The sequence below is a fragment of the Myotis lucifugus genome, unplaced genomic scaffold, assembly GCF_000147115.1.
Source record: "Myotis lucifugus unplaced genomic scaffold, Myoluc2.0 scaffold_316, whole genome shotgun sequence".
Classification (NCBI taxonomy): domain Eukaryota; kingdom Metazoa; phylum Chordata; class Mammalia; order Chiroptera; family Vespertilionidae; genus Myotis; species Myotis lucifugus.
In genome coordinates this window covers 434,986-447,416 of record NW_005871364.1, presented here as the reverse complement: position 1 = coordinate 447,416, position 12,431 = coordinate 434,986, and the positions used below count along the sequence as shown (strand labels likewise).

The 12,431-nt window shown below is 53.4% G+C and overlaps 1 protein-coding gene across 1 annotated transcript in view; it reads left to right on the top strand.

Moving 5' to 3' along the window:
- Positions 1-6,120: 6,120 nt before the first annotated feature.
- ITPK1 (inositol-tetrakisphosphate 1-kinase) overlaps positions 6,121-12,431 on the top strand; it is a 112,266-nt gene continuing 105,955 nt past the window's right edge. The window contains 1 exon segment of the mRNA XM_023764087.1: positions 6,121-6,165. Within this exon segment, the coding sequence (XP_023619855.1) occupies positions 6,125-6,165 (41 nt within the window). The 5' untranslated portion in view covers positions 6,121-6,124.

Below are 12,431 nucleotides of genomic sequence, written 5' to 3'. Positions count from 1 at the left end.
TTTATTTTTCCTTCTGGCCCTTTAAATACAGTTCCTCATGTTGTGACCCAACCATAAAATATTTTCTTTGCTACTTCATAACTGTAATGTTGCTGCTGTTATGAATCGTAATGTAAATATCTGATATGCAGGATGGTTTTAGGCGACCCCTGTGAAAGGGTCGTTCGACCGCCAAAGGGGTCGCGACCCACAGGTTGAGAACCGCTGGTCTAGCGGGTGGGACTGCCATTAGGACCCGAGCTGTCAGGTGGTTTAAGTGTGTTATGTGAGGTTACGAGGAGGAGTCATTCAGTTTATCAACTGGTAAAAACAGCAGGTGAAAACAAAAACCAAGCTGTCAAAGGCCGGCATCTTGTGTGCATGCAGTTCCATGGTCTCTCGAGCAGGCTCACATCTGACTTGTGAAAACCACTACAAAACTTGTGCTAAAAAGTAATCATGTGCAGATTGGGGATGGCTCCTGCTGGCCTCATCACAGGTGCCTGGGACAGTGTGTTAACTCCTGTTGACCTCGGGCCCCTCTCCGTCTGGGCCTTGGCTCTGTTGTCTATAAAATGGGGGAGCCTGGGAGGTGGAGGCCCCAGGGCTAGAAGGCACCCATTGTGGGAAGAGGGAAGTGATGGAGGTCAGCCACCCAGCTAGAGCCTGTGGCATTTCAAAACCTAGAGAGCTGCAGAGGGTGGTGTGCCAAGGCTGGGAGGGCCGGGCTGCTCGCTGAGGTCAGGGTGCACACAGGTCTGTCGGCCCTGCCAGGAGTGGCATAGTGAGAAGCTCAGAGTGGCACCTTTTCCACCATCCCCTGAGCCCAACAGGGATCCAGAGTGACACGAGTATGGAGTTTAGACTAGGGCAGAGCTAGGTTCGCATCCCTGCTCCTCACCCTCTAGCTCAGGGGTGGGGAATGTCCGGCCGGGCCGTATAAGGCCTGAGAAATCATTTGGTCTGGCCCTGCAAAGGCAACCGCAGGCGGGACTCGAAATTCAATAAATCTAGGAACTTTTCATAGCAACATTTATATTAAGTGAATGATGTTATAAATATCTAAATGGCCCTTGGCAGAAAAAAGGTTCCCCACGCTTGCCCTAGCTGAATGGCTCACATTATTCTCTGAGCTTCAGGTTCCACGTGTCTGTGCAACGGGCCCAGTGCTGTCCTGAGGGCTCAAGGAGAGGAGTGTAGTGATTGATATTGACCGATGTTCACAGTGTGCTGGCATCATTCAGTCCTCCAGAATGTCGAGAGTCGAACACCATTGTCACACCCATGTTACAGATGGGAAACTGAGGCACAGAGTACAGACCTGGCCATGGGAGGCATGCAATCAGTGAAGCTGTTCTTGTTGTTATGAACTGGCTGTTCTTGGGACTTGAGTTCGAACATCAAATACCCTTGGGCGGAATCCTGAGCTAGCTGTGGAGGGGAGCCAGGCTGGCTCTGAGCTGGGTTTCCTGGGCCGGTGCTTTCCCTGAGCAATGGGAAGCCTTAGTTCTCTCCCCAACCCCCCGAGGGACCTGAGGGATAAAACATTTGTGTGGCAGTCGCTGTAATCACACTGCAAGGGACACTGGAAATTATCTGCGTTTGAGAAGCTAATTTTAAAGAGCGTTTCCCCCTTCATAATTATATGCAATCAGCCAGCCTGTGTTGCGGGGAGGGGGGGGGGTGGTCTCTTTTGCCCTCAGCCGAGTGGCCATCTGCTCTTCTCTTCCTGGTCTCTATTCAGCATGCAGCAGGCCACCTCCCTGGTGGAGGGGCCACCAGCCCTTGGCTGCCTAGAGGTCCAGATGAAACCCTCTGTGTGACTGGCATAGGAACAAGGGAGAAAAGTGGAGGGTGATTCTAGGCCTCTGGCTGGGTGGTGGTGGTTGCTTTCAAGATTGAAGTGCAGCCCTGGTGGGTGCGGCTCAGTTGGTTGAGTGTTATGCCATGCACTGTGTTTCGATTCTCGGTCAGGGCACTTGCCCGGGTTGCACGGCTCTGTCCCCAGTAGGGATGAACAGGAGGCAGCTGACTAATGTTCCTCGCTCTCCCTCTCCCGTCCTCTCTCTCTAAAAATAATTAAAAGAATCAATAAAGCCATATTTCAAAAAATAAGAGATTGAGGCGCAGGTTGGTGGAGAAGGTGGTAGAATATGATGTTTTGGTTTGGATGTTGTAGTGGCCAGGATTCTTGTGGCTGCAAGTAAGAGAAGAGCCAAATCAGATGAGCTTAAGCAGAGAGAACTTCTTGGCCCAGGTTACTAAATAGCACAAGAATGGGCCCCCAGGGCCTGGAGACACGCCTCGTGCCCTTCTCACTCCCCAGTGGGGCTCTGCCACCATGGTCTTTTCTCAGTTCTTCAGGTGCTCTTTCCTACCCCAGGACCTTTGCATGTGCTGTTGCTGCTGTCTACCAGACTCTTTCTCCCTCCTAACATTCTTTCTTTCTTTCTTTCTTTCTTTCTTTCTTTCTTTCTTTCTTTCTTTCTTTCTTATTTTTTTACTATTATTTTTTTTAGCTTTATTGGGGTATAATTGACAAAATTGTAAGAACATTTAAAGTATACAACGTGATGATGTAATACACATATAATCTGTGAAAGGATTGTCCAAATGGAGTCAATGAGCATATCCATTACCCACGTTTACCTTTTTTTTTTTTTGCCAAACCAAGTTTTTTTAATTTTATCCTTTATATCTCTATTGTTGAAAGTATTACATATGTCTTCCTTTTTCCCCCATTGACCCCCTCCAGCCCACCCTCGCCTCCCACCCCAGGCTTTCACCACCCTATTGTCTCCCTCCTAACTTTAGATCTCAGCACACAGTCCCCCTTCTGTGTCTCAACCTCTTGAGTGTTCCTTTCAGAACATGTCCCACATGCTTATTTCAGTTGTTGGCTTGTTCACCCTCCTGTCTATGCTATAAGCTCCTTGAGGACAGGTACCCTTTCCATCATCTTCAGTGTTTGTCTCGGCAGTGAAACTGTGCTGGGCACGTAGTAAGTGCTCAAGAAGTATGCGTGAGATCAGTGAAATCAATAGGATGCCACCTTGGATAGAAAGGTGGTTCATGAGAAAGCGAGTCACTGGGAGAAATTTAGTTTAAGAAAACCTGGCAAAACAAACAAAAAAAGTGCCCTCTACCCGCCCCTGTCTTGTGGCAACTAGGATCATTCCTGGAGAGCTGTGGACCAGATGAATATCCCGCGTCAGGGAAGTGTGCATGGACTTTTAGAGCCCCCCAGCCCCCCCTACCCCCCGACAAGGGTGGGACAGAGCTGGCGTGGCCCTGTCCTTCGGTAAGGAGGAATCGTGTTTAAGAGGAGGCATCGTTTGCTGGTCCTTGGGCCCCTCAGTGGCCATCTTCTCGGGCTGCCCTCCAGCAGGTCATACAAGGAAGAGCCTGCCAGTGTTGTGGACAGTGGGCAAGGGGTGCGGTGTTCCAGACGAGGTGCCAACAGGGTGGGCAGGTGTTTGGAAGTGTGGCAGAACCAGCCTGTCGGGGGAGGGCATGAAGCCAGGTGTGCGAGGAGCAGATGGGGGAAGATTGCTGGACAAGGAAAGGAGGTGGGCAGACGGGTGTCGCAGGCCTGGGTGACACGGTGGACGAGGGAAGCCTCAGAAAGGCTTTGGGGGGCAGTGAGGTTATGAGTCATGTCTTAGATGTGGAGGGTCACAGGCTGAGGGGGAGTGTGTAGGGACTGCAGGAGGGTGGCCTGGTGGCCTTCAGGACAGAGGTCTGTGTCTCCTGGCCAGGGAGCTGCCCTTGGCCATACGCAAGCATTCTCTTCTGGCTGGACCCAGGGCTTCCTCCTTTTGGTGTGTCACTCCTCCTGGCTCCTGGCTTTGGTTGGTGGCAGCTGTGACACCCTGCGTGGGACTCTCTGAGGGATTTCTTGAGCTGTTTGGGGCCTGTTGCCATGGCTCCCAGCTGCAGAGCCTGGTAGGGCATGAGGCTAGGCAGGAAGGAGGTGGGGGCAGGCTCTGGGGCCCTCGGAGGCCTGGGGCTCATTCTTTCCTCCTTGGGAGGCCCAGCCGGCCCACACATTGTAGCTCCTCTGCTGTCCTGGGACCGGGGTCCTGTGGCCGGCCCATTGCTGTCCTTGGTAGGTCCAGAAAGCTTCAGAGATGGGGAGGGATCCTGAGACCCGAGCCCTAACACCTGCCCCACGTACTAGTCTGCCTCCGTGATGTGGGCATCTGCTTCAGCGTGCATCCCTCCCACCACAGGTGGCGACTAGATCCTCCGGCCGCATGCACCTTCCTTCCTGTGGGAGCTGGCATCCTCTTCCTGCGGCCGAGCTGAGACCTGCTTCCTGTCCCCTGCTTTATAGAAAGGTGCCCTCTGCTCGGAGAGTGTGCATTCGAGGCGACATTGTCCTCCAAGGAGCTGTCAACCCGTGTGGAGGAGAAACAGGCCTGCCAGCTCCTCCTGCTTTTGGGCCTTATGTAACCCAGGGCACGGCCAGTGCCCACGCCACGTCCGAGGCAGTCACAGCTCCTCAGGAAGTGCCTTCTGCAGGCCTCCCAGGGGTCATGGGGGTCAAGGGTCTGAGGAGGGAGTTTAGTCCCCCCTGGGGCAGTGGGTGGGCAGGGAGGGGCAGCAGCTCTGTCCAGAGCAGTTTCTCCCCAGAAAGCCTCACCCCCCGCAGACCTGGCTGGACCCCCACCCTCATAGGTGGGGTGGTCACTTAGGGTCATGTGATGAGGGAGGTCTTTGCTGACAGGCAGACCTGACTTTAGATTGTGGTTCTGCTCTGCTTACTTGCTGTGAGTCTTTGGATGTGTTTCTTTCATATATATATGTATTCCAGCTTTATGGAAGTATAACTGGCAAATAAAATTGTAAGCTATTTAAAGTGTACAGCGTGATGACTTGATATATGTATAAATCATGAAAGGACTTCCACCATTGAGATAATTAAAACACCCATCACCTCACATATTTACCTTTTTAATTTTTTTTGTGTGTGAAGCACTTCTCTCAGCAAATTTCAACTAAATAACACAGTGTTATCAACTAGGTCACTATGTACATCACTAGATCCTACGGCCTTATTCATCTTACAGCTGAAAGTTTGTACCCTTTTACAACCTCTCCCCATTTTCCCCACCCCCAGCCCCTGGCAGCCACCATTCTACTGTTTCTATGAGTTCAACTCTTTTTTTTTTCTTCTTTCTTTTTTTAAGATTCCACATATAAGCGTTACCATGCAGTATATGTGTTTCTGTGTCTGGCTTATTTCACTTAGCATAATGTTAGGCAAGTTTCATAATTTCTCTGAATTCCCTCACTTGAAAATATAGGACAGCCACCCTCTCTAATGCAGCTGTGGAAATGAATGCTACATTGACCGTCGGAGTGCCAGCTCGTAGGCCCTCCAGCCCACCTCCTCCTCTGTTCCCTGTCTTCCTTGCTTGGGAGAGCAGGCTGCGTGGGGAGCGTGGGCCCAGGACTTACTGGTGTTGCCTCCCATTTGTTTGAGTTGTGCCTCGGCCTTTGAAATCCTCCTTGAAAGTTGAGGGTCTCAGGGGCACCAGATGAAGTCACTGCCTGTCTCTGGAGTCCTTAGATCAATGCATCAGGAAAGGGGGCTGGGGCTAGGGCCTGGCACCTGGGCCTGTTAATGGAGGCCGAGTGGGCTCTGTTGATGCTAGTGTGCCTGGGTGCTGGGCTCCAGCTCCAGACGCCTCTGCGTTTGGGGAGTGTCTGTAGCTGCTTGGAGCCACTTGGCAGGGTCTGAGGGACATGGCCTTCAGTGGAGCCAGGGGAACTTGGAGTGTGTGTGTGTGTGTGGGGCGGGGGGGTGGGGTGGGGGGTGGAAGTGGGAAGGCGTAGCTGGTCTGGGCCTCTCTCGTGGGTCTCCAGGTGGACCTAAGGGTCAGGAATCATCACCCCTCCTCACCACTTAACAGCCAAGCCTTCCAGGCCTGGGGCTTCAGGTCTCCACCACCCAGGCCCCTTCCTCCCTGGCCCTGGGCGCCTCTTCCCATCAGAGAGCCCTGTGTCTGTGTTGGTTATGCCCAGGATACCTTTGGAACCCTGCAGGCACTGTGGGGGCTGAGCACCAGCCTTTTCCTTGTTGACTGTTAAGGCCCCCAACAAACCTCTGGACAAATTCTCCTCTGCCCACAGGCCACACATGGACACACGGAACATCTGGATTCGTGGGGTGGCAGAGTGGTAAGAGCCTTGGTTTTTAGGTAGACAGGAAGATGCCACTCCCCCCTTCCACTGTGTCCCCAGAACCTGAATATGGTACCTTCCATGGGGAAAGGGGCTTTGCAGTTGTGATTAAGGTTAGGGATCTTGAGACAGGGGATTATCCTGGGGTATCTGAGAGGGCCAAATGGGTCCTTAGAAGGGTCCTTAGAAGAAGTAGACAGGAGGGTCCAAGTTGCAGAAGATGTGATCATAGAAACAGAGGTCAAAGTGATGTGGCTGCAAGCCAAGGAATGCAGGCAGCCTCTAGAACTGGAAAAGGTGAAGGCAGGATTTCCTCCTACATCCCCCAGACGGAATCAACCCTGCCGTCACCTCCAGAACTGTAAGAGAATATCTTGTGTCGTTTTCCACCAGTACGTTTGTGTTGATTTGTTAAGTAGCAATAGGACATGAATACAGTGTTCATATACTGAAAGGGGAGTGACTGGGTCAAGGTCAGAACCAGGCTCCCTACCCTGAATCACAGACCAATGGATACAGTTGTTGCTTGACTCCTTGGGCCGCCTCCCACTCCCTCTCCTGTACATAGTTGAGGGGTTGGTGAAATATTTGAATAAGGTGTTTCAGAGTTGAAGTTTCTTGAGATTGTCGGTGAGGGTAACTTCACCTTTGGTTTGATGTGACAGCAACCCTGGTGCTGTGCAGAGGGGCCCAGGAAACCCCAAATGCCCAGAGGCCCTGGCTTTGCCCCAGCTGCACATGGTACTCTGCTGATGACCTGTGTTGGTAGTCTCTTTCCTCGTGACCCCCAGGGCGCAGCTCAAAGAGCGTCTTCTGTCACCTTCCTGTCCCCCTGCCATCCCCAGATGTTGGCTGTATTCAGGGGCCTGTGGTTCACACACCAGTTCGCTGACTTGCTTTCCTTGGCCACCTGCTTCTCTATGCAGGGCTTATGGCTTATGGCTTGGAGGTCTGGCTGCTCCCAGGCCTGGACAGAAAAGCCCAGCAAACATCTGATGACAATCAGAAGGGAACTCAGGGCTTGTGCGGTTGGAGACCCAGCACAGGATAGAGACTCCCCCTCCCCAACAATGGCAGGGCTCAAGGAACCCTGAACCTTCCACCCTCTGGGAGTGTTCGCAGGAATGGTGGGTGGGGATGTTCAGTCTACTAGGGAGCACAGCCTTCAGAAGTGTCAGCCGCCCAAAACACAGGCTGGGACACACACCTGAGCACTTATTTTTAAAAATATATTTTTATTGATTCCGAGAGGAAGGGAGAGGGAGAGAGATAGAAACATCAATGATGAGAGAGAATCATTGATCGACTGCCTCCTGCACATCCCCCACTAGGGATTGAGCCTGCAACCGGGGCATGTGCCCTGACCAGAATCGAACTGTGATCTCCTATTTCATAGGTAATGCTCAACCACTGAGCCACGCCAGCCGGGCCTGAGCAGTTATTTTAAGGGCTTGTGGTACCTAGAGGATAGGTGCAAAAGAAATGATTCAGGCCTTGGGCAGGCCGCTCCCTCCCCCATGGGTGCCAAGGAGGGAAGTGTCAGCACAGGAATGCCTGTCATCTTTCTTTCTTTGTAGCTTACCTTGCTTTTTAGACTGATGATAAATAACTTAGCATTCTTGGGAATGAGCAACTGCTGTGAAGATTCTGAGCCTCTGAGTCATTAGCCCCGAGGCAGGAGGCTAACAGCTGGGGGTGGTGGTGGTGGTAGTGGTGGTAGTGGTAGTGGTGGTAGTGGTGGTCTGCAACAGGCTCTTCCAGCAGCCTCTGTGCCGCTCCTGCTCCTATAACCTCCCCCTGCAACTTAGGGCCCAGCCCTGTTTAGGAGAAAGAAAAATTACAGCACTTGCAAGGGGGTAGTACAAATCTCAAAAAGACATCAAAGTAGAGAATTTTTATATTAAAAAATAGGGGTGTGTCAAGCACCATTAAGGGAATTTCAACATTAGTTTTCAGATGAAAGATTTGGGGTGATTTCCAGTCTGAAAGGGTGACACTTGGGATGTAGCAGAACACATCCTCGGGTAACCTCCAGCCCACCCCTGCCTCAGTTTCCCCATCCTGAACGTTGAGGCGTGTTTAAAGGTGCCTCAGCAGCAAAGGCCTCTCCGCCCTGGAGGTTCCGCTTTCCCGGGAAGGTGAGTCACTGCCTCTGCCTTCCGCCCACATCCTGGGTTCCTGAAGAGAAGCCGCTTCCCGCTTCCTGACCGACTGAGCACTTGATTGGCTCTGCAGGAACACAGACACACGCTGCGGTGCACTTGGGTGCCCTGTGGCCCGCCCTCCCCTGCCTCCTCCAGGTGGGGCACCAAGTGTAAGGGAAGGTTTTTAGTCCCCAGTCAGGGAAAGGGTGTCACCCCTCTCTGCTCAAAAAAAAAAAAAAAAAAAAAAAAAAAGAGACATATGTCAGCTTCCAGTTTATCTGGGGCTTTCCTGGAGCTGTCCAAACAATTCAAATGTTTGTGCTGGCTTTACAGTTCTGTTCATATGCTGCCTTTATATTGGGGCATTTCAGTTTCTGGAACTATTAATAGGAGGAAAATCCAAAGTATGAAACTGTCAGCAAGCGAACCAGGCTGCCCAGGAAGCAAACAGGCAGGGAGGGCTCCGGACTGGAACCCTGGCACTGGGAGGCTGGGACTCACGAACACCAGCCGGGTGCGGGGTCTGCCGCGGGCACAGGGTGCCTAATAAAGAGCACAGTCTCTGGCCTCAGGGGCTCCCCATCGGAAGCCGAGCACAGAGCAGTCTTAAGTGTCAGAGGGTTGAATGCCTAAAGAGCCAACATTGCTGCCCTGGGAAGGGCCAGGCAACGGCCTCTCTGTGAGTATGACATTTGAGCTGTTTTTGATGGGCGAGCAGGAGTTTGCCAGGGAGGAAAGGCATTCTAGCAGAGGGAGCAGCTTCTAGCAGAGGGAGCAGCTGGTGCAAATGCACTGAGTTGTGTCTGGCCTGGGTGTTTTAGAGAACAAGGTCTGTCCTGGGAGGCTTTGATGAGAGGAGGGACTGGCACTATTTCCCCCCACCCTCACCCCCGCCCCCGATACCTTGTATTCCAAATGCCACATGCCAGGTACTATAAGTATTTGGGATGCAGACACAAGCCCTGTTTCCTCAAGGAGTGTTTATCAGTCAGGATATGCCAGGTTAGGCTGCAATAACAAGCAACCCTGGGAGGTTTGCAACAAAGGTTTGTAGCCTGTGTTTACTCTGGAGCTGTATGACTCTCCAGGGCTGGTGTCCTCCCTGTGGTGGCTCAGTGCTGGTCTTCTGTATCCCACATCCTTAACATGGATAGTTCAGGCCGGATAGTTCTTTGTTTTAAGGGGCTGTTCTGTGTATTGTAGGGCCTTTCCTTTCTGGATGCCAGAACTTTGCCTAGTTATGACAAAGAGATGTCTTCAGGTTACTGAATGTTCCCTGGGGGCAGCATGGCCCTGGTTGAGAACCACTGCTAGCCGAATAGTTTCTCTCTGGTTCCCGGCCTGGCTTCATCGCCACCCAGCCCGGTTTCTTTCCAGGAATGGGTTTGGACTGGCTTTGGGAGTTGTCGCTGTCCTCGTGCTCCCACAGTCGCTGAGGTCCAGGAGGACTGGCCAGGGAGCCGAGTACTGGCAGTTGAATGCTTCTACTTGGATGTGATATTGGCCAAAGCAAGGCACATAACTCTGCCTAACCTGGGGGTGGGGCTGTACAGCGGAATTCCTAGAGGAGAGCTGCCCGTGCTGGTGGCCACCACTAATGTCCCCCACGGAGCTTTTAGCGAGGCCACCTCTGCATCTGTGCTCGGTGCTGGGGTGCAGAGGCCCGGGGGGCTGCGAGGGGGGGAGCCAAGGAGGGTGGGCTAGGTGTTGGTGCTGGGGTGGCTTCTGAGGCAGCGTGAACAGCATGTCCTCTGCATGCATAGGCGAGAGGAGGCCCAGCCACCTGTTCAGGGAACCCTGAGTCCTTGGCAGGGCAGGGAGAGCAGGAGGAGGTTGCCTGTAGGCCTTGTGGGTATAAAGGGACTTTGTATTGGGGCTTCTGAAATCTGGTGATTACCAAAGTGTGCTCTGAACAGCTTGGATGAGCGTGTGCAGGCTTAGCACGGGCATAATTACACGCTTCGTCTCTAAGTGGGTGTTAGCGCTGTGCAGGTGCAGCTGCTCTCTCCTTGCCCGTTGGTGGGGGAGCCTGCGTTTCTGGGTCGATTCCCTCTCCTGTGACATTGTTCCTTGGAGGCCTGGCCTCCCTCCACAGCGGCTGATCCTGCGGGCCCTCTCTTCAGGGGCGGCTTGCACGTGACTGTGACCTTGCACATTGCGGGAAGGCGGTTCTTGATGAGGGGCCCCATTTTTTCCACTTGTTGGTCACTGCTCTGCCCTCTCTGAGCTCCTGGAATTCTTCCAGCTGTCACTGGACCGTCTCTCCTCGTTGGTCAGAGGGGACCTCTGTGTCTCGGCCTGCAGCTCTCTCCCCTGCTGATGCACCATCTCACAAGCTTCACTTGCTTGTAGCCCTCAGGCCTCATACCTGCCCAGGAAGGTCCTGTTGGACCAGAAGGTCGTACCCATTTAACAGATGTGAAAGCTGAGACCCAGAGGGGCTAGCAACATGTCCTGAGCCTACTGGTTTTCACGGGGCCTTGAGGTCTGCTGCTCGATGGGGGTCGTAGTCCCAAGGTGTCTAGTGATAACCTTCCTGATGTGTCACATGCATGGCCTGTGCCTAGGGCCTGACATGGCCTTGTGGCGTGGGCTAGTGGATGCTTCTTCTTGATGGCCCTGCCTCCTGGGCTTCTGGGGAGCTCTTTTCTCCTTCTCCTGCCTTGGGTCCTCTTTATCAGCTCCTTTGCCATCCCCTCTCCCTCCAGGCAGGTCATCCAGGGTAACTTCGTCAATTCCAGGACCAGGTGGCCACTGTCGCTTACTGAGGACCTGCTGTAGTAAGCAGGGCAGTGGCCAGTGACAGAAACTCAGTGTAAACTGGTCTCAGCAAAACCCCGCAGCTGGAAGCCCCGAGAAGACAGGCTCGGGCAGAGAATGCTGTCCTTTACTCCTGGCGTGACCCCGAGAGTCTGAGCACTCAGAGGCAGCAGCGGCTGTGCCCTTTGCTGCTGGCAGTCCCAGGACCCATCCTGGGAAGGATCAGGGATGGCCTGGCTCAGGTTGCATGCCCATCCTACAACTGTGTGAGGTGCAGGCCACATACCCACCCCTGGAGGGAGGCGTGGCTGCGCCTCAGTTGTTTGCCCTTCGGAACCACGCAGGACTGAGGAGGGCAGTTCTGAAAGGCAGGAGGCCGGGCAGAACAGCCCCTTGGGCTGGGTTCCAGGAGTCTCCTCATTTGAGACGAAACTGAGGCACAAGGTACAGTTGGGTCTGGTTCCGTGCTCTCCTTGGGGACGTACCCCACCTCGTCCATTTCCATAGACAGTTCCTGAACTGTCTGGTCAGCTGAGTCCTGGGATTCTAACCACCTCCTGGCACCACCGTGGTTGCAGAGATGGACACGTGCCCAGGTTCCTGGGAGATGCCCTTTCCTGCCCTCTCCTGGGGCTGGCGTGGGGCCTCCACTGTGCCGGGAGTGTGAGCATCACAGCGCTTTCTGGTTCTTTTGTGCCCTTCATTCCTGTCCCAAGATCTGGCAGGGCTGCCCTGGAATGAAACCTGCTCCCCTCCCCCGTTCTTGGGCAGATTTGGTCCCGCTACCAGCAGCACCGTTCCCACACCTGGCCGCTCCCCAGCAACACCGGGTGCTTGGGAAACTCCAGCCTGTTTCCCAGGTTCCGAGTCTTTAAATGGGCTTAGAATCCGATTCGAATGTTCCCTCGAGTGGCAGTCCGTGCCCCGGAGTGGGTGTGGCCGCAGCTGCTCCTTAGAGTTTGGAAGCTCTCCTGGTGAATCCTGAGCTCTCTCGCTTCAGCCAGTCAGTGACTCATGTCCTTCTCAGGCATCTGCTTCCTGCCAGGCGCTGGGAATGCGGGCAGCTAGTGTTACCTGTCATTTAAAAGATAATTCAAGAAAAGTGACTTCTCTAGTTTTTGAGATTATATTAGAGGCACAGGGCACAGAATTCAAGAGATGCAGGGGCATGCACAGTGAAAAGGAAGTCCCCCCCCCCCCCCCCCCCGCCAAACTTGCCCTGAAAAAGAAGGCGCCCTGGAACATTTTTTTTTGTAGGGGTTTCAAAAACCTTCCGGAGATATGATGGTGTGCGCCAACCCATATAAAGTCTGCTGAGACAGGGTTTTACACCCGAGTCCTCATAATAAAGCCCCGGGG